Source organism: Pristiophorus japonicus, chromosome 8 (assembly GCF_044704955.1).
Source record: "Pristiophorus japonicus isolate sPriJap1 chromosome 8, sPriJap1.hap1, whole genome shotgun sequence".
Lineage (NCBI taxonomy): Eukaryota > Metazoa > Chordata > Chondrichthyes > Pristiophoridae > Pristiophorus > Pristiophorus japonicus.
The window spans coordinates 204366625-204392380 of NC_091984.1; the positions used below are offsets into that span (position 1 = coordinate 204366625).

Here is a 25756-nt window from a genome sequence, read left to right on the forward strand (position 1 = left end):
TTTCTCCAGAATAGATGCACTATGTGCCATAGATATGCTTAGCAAGATATTTTGAACCTATTTTACTTGAACATAATGCAGGGTAAATACCTGTTATCTGATCGTGATGATTATCACAAATTGAGCGCTTTACTGATGATGTCATAGTTGACACCACTATAGTTGCCTATATTATATATGTGTTATATATGTGTGTGGCACTGCTATAGCTGCCTCTCTGTTTATCCATCATGGATCCAAAATCATTTGGTATTTTAACTATCTCTCTATATTTAGATATATAAAGTACAATTGTTAATGTAATTTATTTGTTGAGTGCTGTGACTGGTCTGCGTGAACAATGTGTCTGAAAAATCTCATCTTTGATAACTGTTGTATATTGGTCCCTGATAACCAGGTGACTATTTGGTAGCTGCTACTCACCAGTCCCTGGTCATTTGTTATTTAAACTACCTCTTTACTTTTAAGCATGCACGGCGCTTTTTTTTAGCAAACGTGATTGACCTTTTGGCCAAAGTACTTTGTGAATAATAGCACAGGAAACCAGCTACTACAAAGGAAGCAATAAGATTTTTTTATTATTCTCTGGATGTGGTTGATGTTGGCAATGTCCCATTTATTGCCTATTCTTGGTGCCTTGAGAAGGTGGTAGGCCTTCTCCTTGATGTGCTGCACTTTGTGGTGATAGAACTCACACAATGGTGTTGGGGAGTTCAAGATGTTGATGGCGGGCAACTCTGCTATGGTGGTACCATTCAAGGTCCAAGAGGAGAGGGCTGGAGTTCCTCGAGTTCAAGGTAGTCATTACCCAGTACTTATGTGGCTTGCTACTTGTCAGCCCAGTCCTTGATGTAATCCAGGTCCTGCAGTAGGCTGGCATGGGCTGCTTCATTGTTGGGATTGTTGTGAATGGAGATAAACATTGTGAAATCATCAGTTTTCAGTAATACGTCCAACCAGAGTAGCAAACTCTTCTGTCTCCCTCTCGTCATTTAAGTTCCATCTTAAAACCCACCTCTGTGACTACGCCTTTGATATCTTCTAATATCTTCTCATTTGGCTTAGCATCATTTTGTATTCTCACACCTGTTTGAAGTGCTTTAGAACATTTCTCTGCATTTATGATATGATATAAGTGCAAGTTGATTATATGTAAATTTAAGTTTCATGGTCATGATTTGACGCTTTTTTTTCATTTTATTAAATCCTGAAACCGAATGATTCATACCAGTTCAATGCATCTTTCTTATCCCTTGTATTCATATTTTTTCCTGTGTAAAAACATAATGTCCTTTTATGAGGTTTTTCCTACCTTGTGGAGATGCCACACACAATTCCCCAGCAGCCTCCCAGACCTGTGCCCAGGCTGCAATCTACTTTTGCTCAGAGTGTTAGCAATCTGGGCAGACTGGCCTACTAGCTGTTTTTTTTTCTCTTCCCCCTGTGGCACATCACCTCCTTCTGACAGCCCACACAAAATCTGGACCTCCCCATATGGAGAATTATAAGGATAAACTTGTATTCCACCACAAGGTTTAATCAAGCACCCTCGTCCCCAGATTATTGCCTCCTAAGCAGCATTATCTTCTCACTGAAAAATATAAAATTGAAGAAACCAAAAAAGCAAATTGGATTTCAGTTTTATAATTAAACTGTTATATTTTTCAGTTCTTTCAAAACTAATACTGTAATGTCTTTTGGGATTCTTGTTAAAAATTACAACCCTTTTTAATATATTTTTAAAAAGCAACTGGATACTTTTTCAATTCAGCAGATGTAGAATTTCACTTACTATTCAGTGTTCTGATTTCCACTCATCCCTCACGTGACCCAATCTATCTCTTCCCTGCCCTTAATGAGCTTTCCTCTCTCCATTTCTGCTAATGTGCTTTCCACAGACCACTATTAATTCCTACAACTTCCTTGATTATGCATCTTTCCATCCCATCCACTAAGGACATCCTTTTTCTCCTAGTTTCTCTAAGCTCTGTTTTACTTTTATTTGATGACTACTTTCCACACTAAAGCGTCCAAAATATCCTCCTTTATCCTCAGCTGAGATTTGGGTTGAAGACTCTACTTGCAATTAGTAAATCTGCCTACGCTTTGTGTTTTAATTTCAGATCTGCATATGCAGCTTGTTTTTTTTTCTGTTTTTTCTTATTTTCTCAGGTTTTGTTTGTATGGCGCTCTTTTGTCTTTTTACCCCCTGCTATTTATTTGCAAATTCCTTTGTCCTTTTTATATCTCTGCATCATCTCACTGATTCTTTATCATCTAAAATTTCTATTGAGCTCATTGCAGGCCATTTAACCCATTAACTCCCTCACTGTGATTGGTGTATCTGCTGATTCTATTCCCCTCCGTCGCACCATTTTCTATTTTCTACCCTTAATGAAATGTTTGAGTTTTATCTTCAGTTCTGATAAAGGGCACATACCTGAAACGTCAGAACCTTTTTCTCTATCTTTACAGATACTGTCAAACCTACTGCATATTTTTGACTCTAATTTCAGATTTGAATTTTTCCTTTTAATGATGCTGTATCCTGTTCACTATCCCTCAGCATGGAAAATTTGACACTCCCTCTGCTGTGTTTTTTTTCAGCCTGTACCATTAACCATTGCTGAATATTTCCAGGTTTTCTGCCAGTGCTGTTCTCAGCTAACTGGTAGGTGGCCGGAGTTGACTTGTTCTCTCACTTTGCCATTTCCACCTCCTCACCACCCATCCTCTGCAAGAAACAATTTCTTCACTCCTCTCACCCCTTCAGGCAGCCCTCTCTGAGGTCAGGAACTTACCATGTGAGGAATTGTGTTGGAGCACATTATCCTTTGCCATTCTGTGTCCTAGTGATTCAGTACATGAATCTACTTGCACCACTGGGAGAAAATTATATTTTAAAATGGTTTAGGTCACTAGGTAGCTAATTTTAAAATATAGATTTTGTACATTAGGGCATTAAAATGGAAAGCAACTGTAAGCCAAATTATTCAAGCATTTCTGCTTTTCAAATATATTCTCTATTGTAATGTAGATGTGGGACATAATGAATATGCATGTTTTGTTGTAGTGAACAGTCAGTGAAATTGATGACCGTAAGCTTTGTAGCTAATATACTCTGCTTTAGCTGCAGCTGCGTAATCGATGGATCTGTTTGTTAGTAGCAATGAATGTGTGAAAGCTTACAAAATAATTCTAAAAATATTTCTGCTCCTGTTATTGTTTAAGAACTCGTGATAGCTCCCTGGACAGATAAGTTTTGCAGCTCTGAAGCCCCCGGTTTATTATTGAAGTGCGAGGTTTATATCTGTAGCCATAAAGGATTATTTTGCACATTTCACATCAGATTAGCATACGTGACCTAGAAACATTTTAAAGATATGATGCTGATCCTCTCCCACTGCTTCTTCACTTGACTCTCATCGGTGGTTACTATAGTAACCGTGCACTCACTTTGCCTTTGCAGAGAGGAGCTGAAGCTGGCAGCAGCCCAGAAGTCCCAGCAGCTGGCAGCACTACATGAGGAAAACAGCAAACTTGCAAGCGAGCTGGGCAGAAGCAAGGACGAAGTCACCAGCCATCAGAAGGTATGTGCTGAGGAAAGGTGCTTGGCTCTTTCTGCACCACAACAATTCAGTGCTGGTGCTTTTAGCATTTCAAAATGTGTAACACTAACACTTGTTTGTTCCATAATTGGAATAATCGAACATGTATTTTTTTAAACTTTGATTTATTTATCCAGTATTCTATCTTGTTCAATATAATTTTCTTCTATAAACCACGTTTAATATATAATCAAGGGGAACATTTTTGCCAATTATATATATATATATATATATCGGTCAGTTTAGATACGTAGATGGCTGATCTAGTCAAAAATCTTTAGCATTTTTTTTCTTTTGGTCACCTAAAGCTTTGGAATTAGGAAATCCATAACCACAATCCCAGCATAGCACGTTACCCCTAGCAACATGCATGCAAAAGCCTCTATTTACATAATTGAATTCAGTTTTTGTTTTTGTGTCTATTAGGAATCTGTTTACTAACTAACTTCCTGTGATGATAGTATCTCCATTAACAACTTAAATCTACATGTGATTTTCCTAATTTTTTCCCCTAAATTATCAGGCAGAATTTTCTGTGCTGGATTCCTGGTATTTCTTGTTCACATCTACCTACGGAATTATAATTGGCTGTATGTAGGCACGTGGCAGCAATAACGTGCAGTCAACACTGACTTCCATTTTCAGAATTAGCAAAAAAAAAAGTTCCACATGGTGAAAATAATTTTTTTTCAATGATTTGTGAAACTTAATATTTGGCATTTTTAAATTAATAGAATAAAATAACTTGTGTTTGCACACTATAGAAAATAGGTAGGTAAAAAGAATTAGGGTTACAGCTCCTCAACTAGTAAGTTATCATTACCTTGGATGTCTGGACAAGAAAGTACAATTGTTTTTTATAGTAATCAGAGCTCATTGGATTAAATTATAGTATTAACAATTTTTCCACATATTTTATAGAATAGTTTATTATCCATCATTTTCTTAGACAAAATTAATTCATAACTAAGTGTTCAGTCAGATGCTGAATAAGGTGGCATGAACTTAATCCTGACAAAGTTAGTAAGAATTTGTCTGAAAAATATACCCTATATCCCAATCAATGTCATGAGCTTTCACAATGTTTCTGAGTTTAGGCATTGAAACATTGCACTGTAAACAGTGAACAGCAGTAAGCCACGGCTAAGTGGCAAAATATTGTTTTTCATTATCTCTCCTCAGAAACACTGTGGTTAGCAGCCCTGATCCAGAGGCAGGCCAGCTTGTGTTGAGGTTTTAGAAGTAACCTTTTTTTTAATTGGACAGGGTGTATTTTTCAAATGTATACTTGATAATGCCATTATATGTTGCCTTCTACTTCACAAGTATGATTATTTTGATTTTATTTCATTTCACATCCTAGTCATCTTGTGGCCTATCTTATTGAGGTTGCCAATTAGTCTTGAACTATGAGTAGCTTTGTGCTATTAGCCTATGGTGACAATGAACTAGATTGAGGCTGTCCAAACATTTGTTTAAAACCCTGGCAGCCAGTGAAGAAAGGAGGCTTGTTCATATCTGGAAAAGGTTCCCAGATTCCCAGAGGTGAAAGGCTAGCATTTTTGCCCCATTGTGACATCTCATGTGCCCTAATTTGTTTGACTCTTTCCAGTTACTGCTGCAGATTTCTCTTGCATGTCCACAAATGTTCCAAAAGGATCATATATTTTCCTTTCTCAGTTGTAGTAGGATTAACATTTTTAAATTAGTAGCCTGTTTTTAAACAATATATTATAACTTAGCAAAGCTTAATTTAATTTGAATTGTCCACTCGCTTTATAAACAACATTATGATCTATAGTTTGTACAGTAATTTTCATTAAACGAATATACAATTTCTGTCAAACAAAAATCAAGTCTTCGAGGTCAATGGCATTTTAGTTGATGAGAAGCCAAGGCAGTTGAAAGCCTTTAAAGAACTATCTTGTAAAACCAGGTTAACCATATGAAAGGAAGAGTTGCATTTATATAGTGCCTTTCATGACCTCAGGACATATCAAAGCACTTTACAGCCAAGGAAGTACTTTTGAAGTGTAGTCACTGTTGTAATGTAGGGAATCTGTATCTTAAAATTCACGGAACACCTTGGCCAAGGAACATTAAGGGTTGCTATTAGTGTACAACATTCATTTAAATGCATTTGTGTAAAGCAGGACCACACCAAAGCTTTAGTGCACTAAAAGCTTAAAGCATGATGCAAAGTAGATTGTAACTATGTGGAGTGGTGAATTCAGATAAGAACATTCCGAACACACATTGACTGAATATTGTACTTTGAATGAACATGGTGCAAGCATAAACCAATGATTTTGAAAATAGAAGCATGCAATTTTTTAAAAATTCAATAGATCTGTTAATTTGCGTGCTGGCACCAGAATAAATGACCATGAAAGCAGCTGAATTGTTGTAAAAACTGAAGTGATTCACTAATGTTCTTAAGGAAAAGGCACCTGTCACTCCTTTCTGGTCTGACCTATATGTGACTCCAATTCCAAATGATGTAGTTGACTCCTGTGCTGCTCCCTACAATGTGTGCAGTGTTCATCTTATTAATTTACCATTGAAATATTTAGGAATTAATAGTGATAATGAAGATGATAAATATGTAGATATTGGATAACATTAATTGGTTGTGGATTTATATTTTAATACGTCTCACTGGAGCTTGAGTAGACAATAAATGTAGGCTGTCCACCTTAAAGCTCTTTGGTAACAGAAAGATTCAAGCTGTGCTTTTGCTTTTTATTTCAGCTCGAGGAAGAGCGATCTGCACTTAATAATCAGCTACTAGAAATGAAAAAGAGGTAAGTTCTCCTAATTGTGTGACACAATGCAATTTATGTGTGCTTTAAGAAATGTCCTAGAGCAGGGGTTCTCAACTGGAGGCTTGTGAGAAGATGTCAAGGGGTCTGCATTAGGACGGGGCGGACAGGCAGGTGGAGGAGGGAGAGAAAGAGCTGTCACTGTCCACGTGCCGTTTCTAAAGACTCCATTTGCTGGATCCAGCTTGTCTCCTCCTGCGACAGCCGTTTAAATATTTTTACGCTTAGAAGCTTTATCCGCGATGTGCTCCTGAAGCTGAGCCACACGGTGGGGGCCGGCCTGCTCTGCAACTTCCTCTCTCATTGACTCACTATTGGACAGCTGATAACACACCGAGTTAAATTCAACGTATTTTGAAATTAAAATGATACTAAATATAAACGGGCCGTGCGAAAAAGAACCCGAGCCTATATTGAAAAGGGATGAGGCCAAAATAGAAAAGGGATGGGGCTAAAGGGCCGACCTGCCCTTTGATAGACAGTAACGTTGTCCAATCAGAAAGCGCATCGTTTCGTAACGTGAAGCAAAGGGGTGCTGGGATTAATCGAACACCTGGCAGGTGCTGTTGTCGCATCAATAGCTGGGATGTTTTAAACATTGGCCACACTGGAGCTCCCACGAACCCTTCATGTTCTGCTACAATGACAAAGCAGCAATGCCTCGGGCGGTGCGGGGGTGGCCAGAAAACAATTGATGCAAGGGTGCCCGTTTTCCAGTGCACTCTCTGATCCAGCAGGTTTATTTTGGGCTGGTTGTACAGAAAAAATACTTATGTTATAGGGGGTCCGTGAAATTTTTATAACACAGGAGAGAGGCATCAGAAACAAAAAGGTTTAGAACTCCTGTCCTAGAGCATCAAGGGGGATATGTAAGCGTAGTAGTTAACCAGCTTGTAAACGATGCAGAAATATTTTAACTGAAAAATATGAATGATTGTCTGTGGGGGAGAAAAATACATTTTGAATTGCCCCTAGAACAGTAAACTGCATAAAGTTATGACAATATGTTTACTTTGTGCAGACCATCTTTACCCAGTAATTTCCAAAGTTGTTAGTCAAGTAATTTCATTTTAACCAAAATGAACTATTTTCACCATTTTAATTTTGTCTTTCATAGTCACCATATTTTTTTTTAGCCAGTGATAGAAATATCACTGAATCCAATTTTTTTTAAAATAAATTACAAAACTCCCATCATAATTGGAAGCTTTGCTTGTACATTTATTAGTATTAGGGACCATATGGAATTGTTCAATTCATGCTTTTGGAGGGGGGGTGTGGGGCAGTGAGATATTGCTGTTTCCTTCACAACCAACTGCAACATTAATAGTTTAGCTGCTAAAAATAACCTGAATCACAATTTGATGGAAATGTTTTGTTACAGAAATTAGGACACGATTACTGTAAAACTGGTTATTTTTATTATCACCATTTTAATGGAGATACCCAAAAATGTACTCACCGTGAAAAATCCCAATGATATAGTATATGCTGGAAAGCAGAGTTGATCTCAATTTTAAACTTAATGTGCAACATCCACATTCACAATGTACAATTCAACAGTTGTACAGTATTTTTAGGCCATCGGATGTTTTTTCTCTTTAGTTAGCTTTGAAACATAAGCATTGCTATTGAACTCCCCAAGTGTAATATTAATAGATTAGAAATTTAGGTTATATGTTTGGAATATTTCCTTGATTAGCTGGTTGTAAAAGTAAAGAGGAAATATTTGAAGTAATTTAATTAAATTTAAGTAAAGTAATTTAAACATTGTAATATTCATCAGGTTACTTGTTCCATTTTTTGAAACACCATTTACTGTTAATCAGACATTTGTACACCTATTTAGTATTCATACTTTAATGCTGAAAAGGGGACAAGGCCTAAATAATTAGGTTGTTAGCTATGAAACACTAATAACGTCGGTAGAATTTGGGAACTTTTTTCCAGTTAATGCAGTAAAATTACTGCTATGAAAGTACAGTTGTATCAAGATTATATATTAATCTTCAGTCACTTGTGTAGAACAGTCTTGTTGGTCTGATGCAATTCAATCCAGAATGCATTTCCTGAAGGAGAAGCAGTGGCATTATTCTTGTGGGAAAATGCAATTGTTATGAGCTGAATTCCATTACAATACAGCAAGATCAGGTCAAAACGCATAATTACAGATTCTGTTTCTGAATACTAAATTCCACCATTTTTGAAATTGGGTCACTTCATTCCCTTTTAAAAGTTGTTAAAATTCCAGCTAAGTAAAATGCTTCATCAGTAATTTGGGTCACTTGAAAATATGTGTAAACCCTTTGAGAACTGTTTTTCTTTAAAGAGCTCAGGAAAGTATTTTCCATCACAAATTTTTCCTTAAAATCATATTTTGAAATACATCATGCTGACTGTTTCAGAACCCACTTAAAACTAACTATAAATACTTGGACATGTCTGTTGTTGGTATTGTCAGATCAAAATAGAACATTCTATCCTATTTTTTACATTTGGAGAGGAAATGATACAGCAGCACTCAAATCATTAAAAAAAACAAGAAAACCATTAAATTTGCATATATTATGAAGCAGAAAGCAGATAACCTCTGACGTTCTAACAGTCAAGAATGAACCTTTGTGTTGTAAATGTTGTAAATATGTGTTTAAGAAATGAAACTATGGAATGTTAATCTTTCATGGATAAATGTATATCTATTTTAATGAACATTGACTTGTGTTTCTGTGCTAACGCAAGCTTGTCAAACAAGTCACTGTGGCTTGCAAAGTGTCATTGTGTCTCTGCACTACTTACAAAACCTCATCTCACTCCTTTCTCTCTCCTTCTCCTAATTTTGCTGTCCTTGCTAAATCTGTCTGTCTTTGATGGTAAGACTGAAAAAAGTCTATCCACGTTACAATAAGTAGCCAAAACCAATCGAACCATAATATTTTTGTACATACTATGGCTGCAACCTTCCTTTACTGTGTCTTGCTTCTGTGTGAATTATTTCAAGCAGTTTTTTTAACGAAATAAACCATTTAATGCGGAATTGTGTAACTTCCTGGATTGTAATTTGCATTTTTTCTTCCATGTTTCTAACCTGTGCTTCTTGTTATCTTGCATTTTTAAAGCTTGCCCAATAACACTTTAAGGTATTTGCTTCATGACTAGACTTTTTTCTTACTTTCATAGTAAGAGGAGAATCTGGGTGATGCAAGGAACCTTTGATACAAATTACAAAAACAAAAAGCACTGCTAAATTTGTTTTGGAGAAATGTTAGTAGTTAGTCTAAATACTGTTATTACTTACAATAGTTATTGGGATTCCTGTGTAGTTGCAGATAATGTTGGCATTTTGAGAACCTAGTCTTCATCCAAACATCTAATCTGATAATTAGGAGTTTTGGGTTCAGAATAATTGTTAGAAAAATTTAATCACAGCGACATACTTCAAGAATAATTTATTGAGAGTTTTTTCGCAGCATATTTGATCCTTGTTTTCTACAATAGAATGCAACTGCACTGCACTCCAGTGAAATTGTGTAAAGAAATACTAATTTTCCAGTTCCAAGCATCGAACACAAAAAGGCCATGCAGCCGATCAAGTTTGCCTCTTCCAGACCATTTACAATCAGCCCCAAAGTAGATCCCATCCTTTTTTTCAATCATCTGACAACAAGTTCTGTAACATTTCTCTCTAACCAACATAGTGGAGCAAAATTGCACAGTATCTCTCTATATTTAAAACTACATTTTGAAACCTGACCAGTTGTTTCCATGACGTTTCCATGGTCAAAACATCAGTGGAACCATTGTGTTCCATGATCACTTCTCTCAATATTTATTCATATAATATTCAATCCCATTCCGAACCATGTATGTATCCAAGCATTATTTGAAAGAATTAATGGACACCGTATCAAGTGCTTTTCTTAAGACTGATTTCTGACGCATTACTGAGCAAAAAAAAGCTTTCATTCACCGTGTGACTGATTAAGAATAACACACCTTGTATTGAAATTATTACTCACTTTGGAGGCAAATCTGGCCCAGTGATTTAGAAAGCTGTCCTTTCCTTTCATCTTTGGAACTTGAGTTTAAATTCTGCCCTGACTGGTGGAGTGAGTATCTCTCACTGATGGCTGTAAAGGAGTCTGAAGGGAAATGTGTTTGGACCATCTGAAGTCAGTCCTTAGTGTGCACTGCGTAAAACTGCCCTTAATTTAGTACTAACTTGACACACACACACATAGCGGTGTGAAAAATTGAAGTGTTGCATACTATTGCAGCAGCAGAGGTGGGGCGGTGGCTCTTCTGCTTTTGGGTTAAGAGGTAGTGGAGAGGAAAATGTATTCTTTGTCCCACATTATTTGTGAGCTGGGTATGGTTGATGATGACACTAAAGGAGTAACTGTCTGACTTTGTACTAGTGGCAGGAGCCTTACCCACTGATATCAAAATTTAAGACATATGCTGCTTTATTTTCTGACCATTTAAATTACTGTCTGGAAATTCGCATAGTATGAGCCCAAATTTCAAATATGCACACCTGGTGGGAACACAAAATCGAAAAATTATCCCTAAGGTGTTTGGAAAGTGCAGAAGTCTTTTATTCCAGAGAAATAGCTAACTACAAACAATGAAAACCTGAGTGCTAATCTTCCATCATTCAGTTCATATGTTGAAGCAGCAAGTTGCAGTTCAAATCAATTCAAACTACCACTTTAAATCGTAAGACACTGAATCTGTGTGTTTTTTAAAGGAATATAATTGAGATATTTACTTGAGTTCCGGTACAGGAAATTGACGGTCTCAGGGTTATTGCGTTTCTTCCAACACACTCATTTTCAACTCGGATTCATAATTTGAAAAATACAGAGATTCATTGCACTTTCTATGGATTTGAGATTTTTTTGAATCACATTTTGAATGCAAAAAATATAGAGTAACTTCAAGTTGTAGCTGAACCTGAACTGACTATTTAGTCCATTTTGTGAAACGTTTCATCTATCACACTCAAATGGCTCCTGATATGAGATATGACAGTGAGATATCACCAAGGAGGGTTGCACTGTAACTATTAATCAACAATCATATCTTAGCATTTCCAAATAATTTCTAGTTATTTTTAAGCATTTTTCCCTAATGGAGTATGGTCTAGATCTTCAAAGCAAAACACGATACGCACACAGACCCATTTATTATGGAGCTGATCCCTGGCGAATAAAGAATTGTTATTTAATTGAGAGACTTCTGCAACACACTATTCTTTTGCTCTATTGCTGCATCTTAGGTCACCTGATGCTAGAATAGCTGATCTACCAACTCCTTTGCCAGCTTAAAGCTCTCGCCCACCTATCTGCTGTGTCCAGCAAAGATGATCGATGTTCTTTCCAAATGCCAACTGTAGGCTTCCCAGCTGCTGAGGTGACCACCAAAGACAGCATGTGCTCACCTCTGGTGATCCCATTTGCAGCTTCCACATTTTTGTTTGCAAATAATCAAGGATAATAGAAATTATCCCGTAAACCTGTACATTCCTGCTTTTCAATGTTGAGCCAGTTTATCAATCCATATTTGTATGCTAATGAGTGTTAGTTTTTCTGTGAAGTCTTTTGATCAATTTCCCTTTCTCGATTGGTACTGTTAATCTTTGAGATGTTTAGATCCCTGTTAAAAGCATAGTTGATGTTGCACCAAATGTGTTCTTTTTCTTGACCGTTTCTATTTTTTTAGTTCTGCTTCAACAAACCTTTGATAATAAAACAAGCCAATTAACCATATCAAGGGCATTAATTGTAAAAACTTCAATTAAACAGTTGTGATGAAGGTCCAAGATTTACTCAAAATTATTGAACCACAAAGTACATCTAAGACACTTTTTAAAAAAAAAACATTAGCAATTTGTAACACATTAACAGACCTACAAAGCACGACTTGTAGTCTTAGTATGTTTCTTATTGAGTACCTTCTGACACTTGACAGTACACAGCAGTAGCATTTAGAATTCAGAAGATCAAGGACTGAAAAGTCTGTGATAAATTTAATACTAAATTATTGACTTGCATTAAAACAGCTAATGAACAAATATATCAGCCCAGATTGTACTGAGCCGATAATCGCATATGCACAGCGTACAGGTCATAAGTGCCCTGCAAGTTCCGGGTTTCCGCATGCGCTACGCATGCACGAAAACCCGGAACTTGCAATTTGTCAAGTTTCAGCTTGACAGATCGTCAAGCTGAAATGGATATTCGCTGGTTCAGGGTTGGGCTATTTGCCTAACTACTGCCCAGTAAATGCCCATAAAACTCTTGTGCCTGGTAAAAGCAGGCGTAGGGCCGCCTTTTGCCAGTGTAAAGATGAAAATAAATATTAAAATACATTTTTTTAAATCATTTAAACATTCAAAAATTAAGATCAGCTTCGGTTATTTTTGGACCCTTTAAAAAAAAAAAAAAAATTTGACATTTATTTTTCAAAAAATAAAATTTTGTTTTAATTGTGTTTTTATTCATTGTAAACGTGATTTTTTAATTTAGGTTGTGTTAAAATGTATTTTTTATGTGATTCCTAATATGCTTATGGGGATTCCATATGTAAATGGAATCCTCATAAGCATAAAAGGGAATCCCCTTTTTTGATTGGTTGGGCCGGTCCACATGATCCCACGGATGCTTGCGAACTGCCTGCTTCCCTGGGATACATGGGCCTTTACACAGGCCCAGGACTGTAAGAGTCCGAAGATACAGAGGCACCAGGTAGGTGCATACTTTTGTGGATTGGAGGTATTGGCCCGTGGGAAACCTCCGACAGCAATTTCAGGTCCAACATTTTTATGCACCCATTTGTGTTAAATATCATTGGGAATAGTTGCTGATTTGGCATAGTATCTTATTGATGATCCAATTTAGGTAAGAGTTGGGCAGGTAAGAGGAAGAAAGGATAGACTGTAACACACAGTTGAATGTGAAGTGTTAATTATGGGGATGCAAACTAAACTGAAAATCAACCCAGGGAGATCAGGAAAATTAGAGGAGGATCAATAGTTTAATTCTTTTCACAAAAAAAAGTGAGTGAATTGGAATCCATCAATTTGTCCCTTCAAACTTACTTTAAGCTCTGCTAAGTAATAAAATCCTTCGTAAAGAACAAAGCTTTGAGAGTTTTAAATCCTGTTTAAAGTGAGTTAATTAAATTAAGTTTTAAACAGGCATCTTTTCTGTTTGAAATGGCAGCATTAGGTCAAGAAATGCTCAAGATCTGAAAGGATAAATGGGCAACCCGGGTGCATTCTAAATATTAGCTTGGCAGCCTTGCTTGTAAAATACAGAAGACTTCAGAGAAGTGTTCCATTTACATTGAGTTTTGCAGGAGCAAGTTTTCCCTTCAATCATATCCAAAGTTCCTACCCTATGCAATCATGATATTCCACCATAATTAAGCAATTTTTTTATAACTCCCATTCCAGCTGTATTTTGGACTTCATCCTTAAGAAAACCTTTGCCTGTACCTGTTACTGTAAAGATCTTCATGCTGATTTAAAACAGATTGCAGACCACCCAAATGTCATTTGGTGCCCTGTGAGAATGAGAGATCTTTCCATCCTGAAAGTAAATTTAGTTTTCAGAATTTAAAAAATACTTTGATAGTTTGGCAAACAGGATTTAAAACTCTTAAAGCTTTGTTCTTTACAAAGGATTTTATTACTTAGCAGAATTTAAAGTAAGTCATTACCACTTGCAGATTCATTTTTATAAAGATACGTGATCCTGGAATGTTGATGCCTGCTATAATTGTAACTTTGTCCTAGATCACACAGAAATTACAGTACTGCAGCATCATGTGCTAAATTGACATCATACTACAGCATTTGAGTAATCCCACCACATCGAATTAAGCTACCCCACCACAGAGCATTTACATAAACTATTGAGCTGATTTCCTACTTTGTAAAGGATACCACTTTATTCTCTTCACAAAAGATTTTGGGGAAAGACTGAGTTAACCTGTTTTTTTAAATTTTGTAGCATATTTCCTCTCCTTCCTTAGTTCTCTTTCATCCATTCATCAGTTCCCACAAAATAAATCAGACAGGCAACCTGCACCAAGGCTCCCATCAGTGCTGCTCTCTAACCATCCACTAGCAGGTACACGGGACTGAGACTACAATAATTCATGGCCCAGATTTATTTTCTGTGGGGATTTGGCCACTGCTTCATTTCGCCTAGCTCCAGATGGCATGGCCAAGTTTTTGGAATGTGAGAGAAAATACAGGCAGTGACTTGCATCTGATACACTGCATTGCTAATCTGATAGAGTGAACGTCTCCTCTCACTGCTGAATTTGGGCAATATCAATCTAGTTTCTTTGGTTACTGGCAGCGCAAAACTTTCCACTAATTGGTGCAAAATTTGAATCCCAATGCCTCATTGGAACTGCACCTGCTGATGTAGGGGTCCTGCTATTTTAGGGTTGAGTTTCCCTGCAGAAGCCATGCTGTGCTCGGTGACAAAAATGAAAAATATGGTCTATTCCCTAGCACTGATATCCCTCATCTTCAAGAATATAACATGTAGAACAAAAAAGATAAATGAAGTACAAGCTATACAATATCAAGACAGATTGTAACGCATGGGGTGCCGCAAGGATCGGCGCTTGAGCCCCAGCTATTCACAATCTATATCAATGATTTGGATCAGTGTACCAAATTTGCTAATGATACAAAGCTAGGTGGGAATGTAAGTTGTGAGGAGGATACAAAGAGACTTCAAGGGGATATAGTCAGGCTAAGTGAGTGGACACAAACATGGCAAATGGAATATAATGTGTAGAAATATCAAGTTATCTACTTTGGAAGGAAAAATAGAAAAGCAGAGTATTTTTTAAATGGTATTCAGAGGGACCTGGGTGTCCTTGTACACAAATCACTGAAAGTTAATATTGCAGGCACAGCAAGCAATTAAGAAAGCAAATGGTATGTTGGCCTTTATTACAAGAGGATTTGAGTATGAGTAAAGACATCTTACTGCAATTATATAGGGCCTTGGTGAGACCACACCTGGAGTGTTGTGTACGGTTTTGGTCTCCTTACCTAAGGAAGGATATACTTGCCATTGAGGGAGTGCAAAGAAGGTTCACCAGACTGATTCCTGGGATGGGGGTATTGTTCTATGAGGAGAGATTGAGTAGACTCGGCCTAAATTCTCTAGAGTTTAGAAGAATGAGAGGTGATATCATTGAAACATACACAATTCTTACAGGGCTTGACAGGGTAGATGCAAGGAGTATGTTTCCTCTGGCTGAGGAATCTAGAACCAGGAGTCACAGTCTCAGAATAAGGGGCCGGCCATTTAGGACTGAGATGAGGAGAAACTTCTTCACTCGAGGGTGGTGAATCTTTGGAATTCTCTACCCCAGAGGGCGGTGGAGGCTCAGTGAGTGTATTCAAGACCAAGATCGATAGATTTTTGGATATTACGGGATATGGGGATAGTGTAGGAAAGTGGAGTTGAGGTAGAAGATCAGCCATGATCTTGCTGAATGGCGGAGCAGGCCTAATGGCCTACTCCTGCTCCTAGTTCTTATGTTCTTATCAACATTTTTATATTGTAATTTATGTTGTGCGCTATTTAATTTAAATTTGCATTCCTCATTCATCAGTAGCTGGCTGCAAGCTGTTATGGATGCATCATCATTTACTATCACTAGCCATTTCTAGCTTGCATTGCAAATATTCTGCAGTATAGAGTGAAGGGGACTTCACTGTGCATCTTTATAATACAATATATAGGGTCTCTTGCTTCTTTTTGTTTGGTCACGGTAACATTACACTTGAAAAACATCAATTGAAAAAAAAACAGCCATGATCTGTCCCTGCATCTGACACTGGTTTCTCCCATTAGGCATTTCAGATATCGCTATGTTTTTCATTCCCCACCAGAAAATCACCTCTTTCTGGCAGAAATTTTTTATAGGTTGAGTTCGCTAATTAATAGTGCCTGCATCACCAATGTGTGGCTCTACTAGGATCAGGAGGGAGGTTGCCATTGGGGCTCAAGTTACAAAACCACTTGACACACAGCACGAGATCCACCAATGTGTATATATACGCACAAGAATGGAATGTATTCAGCAGAAAAGAGGTCTTCAAGCAGACCAGAAAGAATTATAAAATAATTCAAAATTTAAATATTTACCAAAAGGGAAGGAGATTTGAAAATATATAGATTATAAAGCAACAGTCGGCATTCAGAAATATATTTACCAAAATGCATGAATGATCTTTGAAGTGTTTCAGAAACAACATACTTAAGCTTTTCCCAAAAGATTGCATACAGTGGGGGGAAACAAATTCACTGCATCAGTTGCCAATCCTGTTCTGTTTATCTTTGAGATTTTAAACAACGTTGCACTGGGTAATAAATATAAATGGCTGTCAGGTGGGACCAGGGTCACTTATGACGAGCATTGTGTTCTGTTGCTTTAAAACCCAGATTCTCCACTTAATTTTCTCATTCCTGATTATGACTGATAGCATGGAAATCAATTTAGCAGTTTATATTGCCATCTCCGCTGAAAGAATTGGTTTCATTTCGTTTAGCATGCTCTGTGTCTTAATGAACCTGCACTTTGCCTACTGGATCTGAATGTTTCCTCTTCCAAGCTTAAATCTGTGTAAACGTAATTATTTATAGTCTCCGTTGTATGAAAGTTCAGGTCAGTACCAAATACTTGCAGAGAGGGAACATGCAGATATCAGCAGGATTCACAACTGATACTTATTTGCATGGCACTGGTAATTGCAGTGGAGCTACGCATGTAACCGTTGTTGCTTGGCATCATGTGCCTTTAATGGATGTCAGATTCTGACGTTGTGAGTTAGGATTTTGTGTATATTTTTGTGTTAAATTAGTATTTTAATTGTAAAATATACAATTTTGTTGAATTGAACAGTATTGTGCTTTATAAATAACATGAATACAGTCATTGGTATGCAAAACTATGCATGTTCAGATGACCTTAAATGCAATTTGGTGTCAGTGTGGCCCGAACTACTTTGGAATAGTTTTTATGTCTTACTGCAGTTCTAAAATGTCACAATATTGACTCAACAAACAGTGAAAATGTAAGTATGAGATTTCCTATTTCTAAAAAGAAGTACAAAAATATTGTAATGAGTAATGTCTGCATACTGAATTTTGATAATGGCTTGATTTGGTTAATTTTGGACAGTTGTATGCTGCTGTATACCAGTGAATGTGAAACTAGAATTTAGCTTTTTAAACATTTGTGGTTTGGTAGCTTTCTGATGCATTTCATTTTTCTCCAGAGAATCTTTATTAAAGAAAGAGTTTGATGAAGACAAAAACTCCTTACAGAAATCTATCGCTACTACTAGTGCCTTGATCACAGATAGAGACAAAGAACTAGAGAAACTCAGGAAAGAGGTAAGAGTTATTTGTTTAAGCAGATGGTAAAAGTTTGGAATATGCAAATACTCCAGAAATAATAATAAAGTGAAAGATATTTGGTCTTCACTAAGTCTGTTGTCTTGCATTTAATCATAAGGATGCTTATTGATCTCCAGTGGCGTTGCTCAGCGGTGAAAGCAAGATTAGAAACATAGAAAATAGGTGCAGGAGTAGGCCATTCGGCCCTTCTAGCCTGCACCGCCATTCAATGAGTTCATGGCTGAACATTCAACTTCAGTACCCCATTCCTGCTTTCTCGCCATACCCCTTGATCCCCCTAGCAGTAAGGACCTCATCTAACTCCTTTTTGAATATATTTAGTGAATTGGCCTCAACAACTTTCTGTGGTAGAGAATTCCACAGGTTCACCACTCTCTGGGTGAAGAAGTTCCTCCGCATCTCGGTCCTAAATGGCTTACCCCTTATCCTTAGACTGTGACCCCTGGTTCTGGACTTCCCCAACATTGGGAACATTCTTCCTGCATCTAACCTGTCTAACCCCGTCAGAATTTTATATGTTTCTATGAGGTCCCCTCTCATTCTTCTGAACTCCAGTGAATACAAGCCCAGTTGATCCAGTCTTTCTTGATAGGTCAGTCCCGCCATCCCGGGAATCAGTCTGGTGAACCTTCGCTGCACTCCCTCAATAGCAAGAATGTCCTTCCTCAGGTTAGGAGACCAAAACTGTACACAATACTCCAGGTGTGGCCTCACCAATGCCCTGTACAACTGTAGCAACACCTCCCTGCCCCTGTACTCAAATCCCCTTGCTATGAAGGCCAACATGCCATTTGCTTTCTTAGCCGCCTGCTGCACCTGCATGCCAACCTTCAATGACTGATGTACCATGACACCCAGGTCTCTTTGCACCTCCCCTTTTCCTAATCTGTCACCATTCAGATAATAGTCTGTCTCTCTGTTTTTACCACCAAAGTGGATAACCTCACATTTATCCACATTATACTTCATCTGCCATGCATTTGCCCACTCACCTAACCTATCCAAGTCGCTCTGCAGCCTCACAGCATCCTCCTCGCAGCTCACACTGCCACCCAACTTAGTGTCATCCGCAAATTTGGAGATACTACATTTAATCCCCTCATCTAAATCATTAATGTACAGTGTAAACAGCTGGGGCCCCAGCACAGAACCTTGCGGTACCCCACTAGTCACTGCCTGCCATTCTGAAAAGTACCCATTTACTCCTACTCTTTGCTTCCTGTCTGACAACCAGTTCTCAATCCATGTCAGTACACTACCCCCAATCCCATGTGCTCTAACTTTGCACATCAATCTCTTGTGTGGGACCTTGTCGAACGCCTTCTGAAAGTCCAAATATACCACATCAACTGGTTCTCCCTTATCCACTCTACTGGAAACATCCTCAAAAAATTCCAGAAGATTTGTCAAGCATGATTTCCCTTTCACAAATCCATGCTGACTTGGACCTATCATGTCACCTCTTTCCAAATGCACTGCTATGACATCCTTAATAATTGATTCCATCATTTTACCCACTACCGATGTCAGGCTGACCGGTCTATAATTCCCTGTTTTCTCTCTCCCTCCTTTTTTAAAAAGTGGGGTTACATTGGCTACCCTCCACTCCATAGGAACTGATCCAGAGTCAATGGAATGTTGGAAAATGACTGTCAACGCATCCACTATTTCCAAGGCCACCTCCTTAAGTACTCTGGGATGCAGTCCATCAGGCCCTGGGGATTTATCGGCCTTCAATCCCATCAATTTCCCCAACACAATTTCCCGGCTAATAAGGATTTCCCTCAGTTCCTCCTCCTTACTAGACCCCCCGACCCCTTTTATAACCGGAAGGTTGTTCGTGTCCTCCTGCGTTGACAGTCATTTTCCAACATTCCATTGACTCTGGATCAGTTCCTATGGAGTGGAGGGTAGCTAATGTAACCCCACTTTTTAAAAAAGGAGGGAGAGAGAAAACAGGGAATTATAGACCGGTCAGCCTGACATCGGTAGTGGGTAAAATGATGGAATCAATTATTAAGGATGTCATAGCAGTGCATTTGGAAAGAGGTGACATGATAGGTCCAAGTCAGCATGGATTTGTGAAAGGGAAATCATGCTTGACAAATCTTCTGGAATTTTTGTTTAATACACTCTGTACTCCAGTGAGCGTATAAGTCTTACCTTTTCAAATTATAAATTTGATAACTCATTCAGCCTAGTAAGAGGTTTTTCAGATATTCTACAGATGAATAGAGCTGATTAACCAGCCTTCTACTGTATATCCATCTATCTAGTCACTGCGTACCTCTGTTTTTTTTTTTAAAAACTGCATTTTAAATAAAGAAATGTATTTCTCTTGGACATTGTGGATTCCTTTAGAGAATAAAGTGGCCCTTGTTATTTAAAAAAAAAAGAGATTAAACATTTTTTATTTCTGGACTATATTTGAAGAAAACTGTTGCCTAAACACCAAGGCCCTAGGTTTTCTGATTGTAACATTGATGGGAGCCCACTGAAATTTATAGGTTATCATCAGTGTTCACAATCTAGACAACCTATGTGTGAGTGTTCATGGCATCATATGGATAAACTGGCTTGCAAGAGTTTCACAACCCGACAAAAGAACATAAAAATTAGGAGCAGGCGTAGGCCACACGGCCCCTCAAGCCTGCTCCGCCATTCAGTAAGATCATGGCTGATCTTCGACCTCAACTCCACTTTCCCACCCTATCGCCATATCCCTTGATTCCCCTAGAGTCCAAACATCTTTCTATCTCAACTTTGACTATGCTCAACGATTCAGCATCCATAGACCTTTGGGGTAGAGAATTCCAAAGATTCACAACCCTCTGAGTGAATAAATTGCTCCTCATCTCAGTCTTAAATAGCTGACCCCTTATCCTGAGACTATGCCCCCTTAGTCCTAGACTTTTTCTCCTCCTCATCCCCCCCCCCCCCCCCCCAGTTCTAGACTCTCCAGCCAGAGGAAACACCCTCTCAGCATTTACCCTGTCAATCCCCTTGAGAATCCTTTATGTTTCAATGAGATCACCTCATACTCTTCTAAACGCCAGAGAGTATAGACCAAATCTGTTCAATCTCTCCTCATAGGACAACCATTTCATCCCAGGGATCAATCTAGTAAACCCTTATTGCACCACTTCCAATACCCTTCCTCAGATAAGGAGGCCAAAACTGTGTACAGTACTCCAGGTGCGGTGTCACCAAAGCTCTGTGCAATTGCAGTAAGACTTCCTTTCTCTTGTACCCCCTTGCAATAAAGGCCAACATGCCATTTGCCTCCTTAATTGCTTGCTGTACCTACATGCTAACTTTCTGTGCTTCCTGCACAAGGGCGCCTAAATCTCTCTGAACACCAACATTTAATGCTTTCTCACCATTTAAAAAATATTCAGTTTTTCTAATCTTCCTACCGAAGTAAATAACCTCGCATTTCTCCACATTATACTCCATCTGCCGCTTGATTGCCTACTCACTTAACCTGTTTATAACCCTTTGCAACTCTTTGTGTCCTCCTCACAGCTTACTTTCCCACCTAGCTTTGTAGCGTCAGCAAACTTGGATACATTGCACTTGGTCCCTTAATCTAATTCATTAATATAGATTGCAAATAGCTGAGGCCCAAGCACTCATCCTTGCGGTACCCTACTCGTGACAACCTGCCAACTGGAAAATGGTCTGTTTATCCTTACTCTCTGCTTACTATTCATTAACCAATCTTCTAATCCGTGCCAATATATTACCTCAACCCCGTTAACCCTTATCTTGCGTAGCAACCTTTTATGAGGCATCTATCGAATGCCTTATGGTAATCCAAATATACTACATCCACTGGTTCCCTTTTAACCACCCTGCTAGCTACATCCTCAAAAAACACTTAATAAATTTGTTCAAGAATCTAGGGAAATTTGGAAGATCACAACCAATGCATCCACTATCTATGTAGCTACCTTTTTTAGAACCTTAAGATGTTGCAGTACAACTGGACCTGGGGGTACTTGTGCATGAAACACAAAAGGATAGTATGCAGGTACAGCAAGTGATCTGGAAGACCAATGGAATGTTGTTTATTGCAAAGGGGATGGAGTATAAAAGCAGGGAAGTCTTGCTACAGCTATACAGGGTATTGGTGAGGCCACACCTGGAATATTGCGTGCAGTTTTGGTTTCCATATTTACGAAAGGATATACTTGCTTTTGGAGGCAGTTCAGAGAAGGTTCACTAGATTGATTCCAGAGATGAGGGGGTTGACTTATGAGGAAAGGTTGAGTAAGTTGATCCTCTACTCATTGGAATTCAGAAGACTGAGAGGTGATCTTATCGAAACGTATAAGATTATGAGGGGGCTTGACAAGGTGGATGCAGAGAGGATGTTTCCACTGATGAGGGAGACTAGAACTAGAGGGCATGATCTTAGAATAAGGGGCCGCCCATTTAAAACAGATGAGGTGAAATTTCTTCTCTGAGGCTTATAAACCTGTGGAATTCGCTGCCTCAGAGAGCTGTGGAAGCTGGGGCATTGAATAAATTTAAGACCGAAATAGACAGTTTCTTAAACGATAAGGGGTTATGGGGAGCGGGCAGGGAAGTGGAGCTGAGCCCATGATCAGATCAGCCATGATCTTATTGAATGCCGGAACAGGCTCGAGGTGCCGTATGGCCTACTCCTGTTCCGATTTCTTAGGTTCTTATGTAGGCTGGGGATTTGTCGGTTTTTAGTCCCATTAGTTTCTCAAGTACTTTTTCTCTACTGATATTAATTACTTTAAGTCTTTCACTCTCATTAGCCCCTTGGTCCCTCACTATTTTTGGTATGCTTTTTGTGTCTTTTACTGTGAAGACAGATATGAAATATTTGTTTGATGTCCCTGCCATTTCATTGTTCTTCATTATAGTTTCTTCTGTCTCAGTCTCTGAGGTACCAGCGCTTACTTTTGACTACTCTTCCTTTTTACATACTTGAAGCTCTTACAATCTGTTTTTATATTTCTTGCTAGTTTACTCTCATAGGGCCCAAGTTTCGGGCCGCGCCTCGAACGGCGCAGCCCCGACCTGGACGCCTGTTTTTCGCGCCACAAAGTGCGCCTAAAAAAAACTTACGTATTCTCCGGCTCTCTGCTGGTCCTCTGGAGTCGGGCGCGGCGCAGCACGAGCTGTAGGGGGCGGAGCAAGATTCCTGCGCTGAAAACAGTGCCGGGACCTCTGCACATGCGTGCTACAGTGGGCGCGCATGTGCAGTAGCTCCAGGCGCCCAAAACTGTGTGGGAGGGGCCCGAAGCACGCAGCCCCTAGCCCTGGCCGAATGGCCTCACTGGGGCTGCGTGAATAAGGCTCCTCCCACGGCCAGCTCCTGCTTCCTCCCACCCCCGGATCCGACCCCGACCCGACTCCGCCCCCCCCCCGCCCCAAGACCCGACCCGCGCTCCCCCCCCCCCCACCCGACTGACCCTCCCTCTCCCTCCCTCCCTCTTCCCCCCCCCCCCCCCCCGCGCTCCCGACCACTGACCCGCCCCAACCTGACCTCCCTCCCCCCGACCCGCCCCAACCTGACCTCCCTCCCCCCGACACGAACCGACCCGACCCGACCTCCCTCTGTTCTCTCTCCCCCCCGACCCGACCCGACCTCCCTCTGTTCTCCCCCCCCCCGACCCGACCCCGGATCCGACCCGGCCCGGCCCAACGCCACCTACCTGTAAATCTGGTGCTGGGGACGGGCCCTGCCCGAAGTCTTGGGCCCGGCCCGTTCAGCCTCCCTCCCCCCCCTCCCCTTCTCCTTTCTCCCCCCACCCCCCTTCTCCTTTCTCCCCCATTCTCCTTTCTCCCCCCCTTCTCCTTTCTCCCCCCCTTCTCCTTTCTCCCCCCCTTCTCCTTTCTCTCCCCCCCTTCTCCTTTCTCCCCCCCCTTCTCCTTTCTCCCCCCCTTCTCCTTTCTCCCCCCCTTCTCCTTTCTCCCCCCCCTTCTCCTTTCTCCCCCCTTCTCCTTTCTCCCCCCCTTCTCCTTTCTCCCCCCCTTCTCCTTTCTCCCCCCCTTCTCCTTTCTCCCCCCCTTCTCCTTTCTCCACCCCTTCTCCTTTCTCCCCCCCTTCTCCTTTCTCCCCCCCTTCTCCTTTCTCCCCCCTTCTCCTTTCTCCCCCCCTTCTCCTTTCTCCCCCCCTTCTCCTTTCTCCCCCCCTTCTCCTTTCTCCCCCCCCCTCTCCTTTCTCCCCCCCCCTCTCCTTTCTCCTTTCCCCCTCCCTTCTTCTTTCTCCCCCCCTCTCCTTTCTCTTTCCCCCATTCTCCTTTCTCCCCCCTTCTCCTTTCTCTTCCCCCCCTTCTTCTTTCTCTTCCCCCCTCTTCTCCTTTCTCCACCCCCCTCCTCCCTTCTACCCCCCCTTCTCCTTTCCCCCCTTCTCCTTTCCCCCCTTCTCCTTTCCCCCCTTCTCCTTCCCCCCCCTTCTCCTTTCCCCCCCCTTCTCCTTTTCCCCCCCCTTCTCCTTTTCCCCCCCCTTCTCCTTTCCCCCCCTTCTCCTTTCCCCCCCTTCTCCTTTCCCCCCCCTTCTCCTTTCCCCCCCTTCTCCTTTCCCCCCCCCTTCTCCTTTCCCCCCCCCTTCTCCTTTCCCCCCCTTCTCCTTCCCCCCCCTTCTCCTTCCCCCCCCTTCTCCTTCCCCCCCTTCTCCTTCCCCCCCCTTCTCCTTTTCCCCCCCCTTCTCCTTTTCCCCCCCCTTCTCCTTTTCCCCCCTTCTCCTTTTCCCCCTTCTCCTTTCCCCCCCCTTCTCCTCCCCCCCTTCTCCTTTCCCCCTTCTCCTTTCCCCCCCTTCTCCTTCCCCTCCCCCCTTTCCCTTCTCCTCCCCCCTTCCCCTTCTCCTCCTCCCTCCTTCCCCTTCTCCTCCTCCCTCCTTCCCCTTCTCCTCCTACTCCTCCTTCTCCTCCCCCCCCTTCTCCCCCATCCCTCCCCCTTCCCTTCCTCCCTCCCCCTCCCCTCGCTGTCAGAAACACAGACACTGACAGACAGAGAGTGAGAGACACACAGACAGACAGGGAGATAGAGACACTGACAGAGACACACTGGAGGCGGGGGGCATCCCAGCACGCTGTTGGAGGGCTCCCGGTGCTGCAGTCGGTAAGTAAAAAATGTTTTATTTATTTTTAATTATTTCTTATTTATTTTTTTTGATTGATTTATTGGTTGATTTATTGATGTTTTTATCATTTATTATTAATGATGGCTCTTTATTTGTAAAACTGAAGTATTTAATGTTTGTAAACTTCCCTTTAAACCCCCCCCTCCCCCCATTCCCTACGCCTGATTTGTAACCTACGCCTGATTTTCTAAAGTGTAGACAAGGTTTTTTCGAGCGTACAAAAATCTTCACTTACTCCATTCTAAGTTAGTTTGGAGTAAGTTTTCACTGACGAAACTTTGAAAACAGGCGTAAGTGGCCGGACACGCCCCCTTTTGAAAAAAAATTCTGTTCCAAAGTGAAACTGTTCTAACTGACTGGAACTGGAGCAAGCTAAATGCCGAGAATTTGAATTTCTAAGATACTCTGTTCTACACCAGTTGCTCCAAAAAATCAGGAGCAACTGAGGCCGAAACTTGGGCCCATATATTCTATTTTCTCCCCTTTTATCAATTTTTGGGTCACCCTTTGCTGGTTTCTAAAGCGCTCTCATTCCTCCGGCTTACTACTATTCTTTGCAACATTATAAGCCTCTTAATTTAATACTATCCTTAACATCTTTAGTTAGCCACGGATGGATCACTTTTCCCATGGAGTTTATATTTCTCAATGGAATGTATATTCATTAAGAATTTTGGAATATCTCTTTAACTGTTTGCCACTGCTTATCTACCATCATGCCTTTGGGTCTAATTTCCCAATCTA

General features: G+C 40.3%; 1 protein-coding gene across 5 annotated transcripts in view; it reads left to right on the forward strand.

The window, feature by feature from the left end:
* The window catches only part of clip1a (CAP-GLY domain containing linker protein 1a), a 207272-nt gene that overhangs the window by 158836 nt on the left and 22680 nt on the right, over nt 1–25756 (forward strand). For all 5 annotated transcript variants that reach the window (XM_070887798.1, XM_070887801.1, XM_070887802.1 and 2 more), the window contains 3 exons: nt 3470–3590; nt 6360–6412; nt 17748–17865. In XM_070887798.1, the coding sequence (XP_070743899.1) occupies nt 3470–3590; nt 6360–6412; nt 17748–17865 (292 nt within the window). The remainder of the gene's footprint in view (nt 1–3469; nt 3591–6359; nt 6413–17747; nt 17866–25756) is intronic.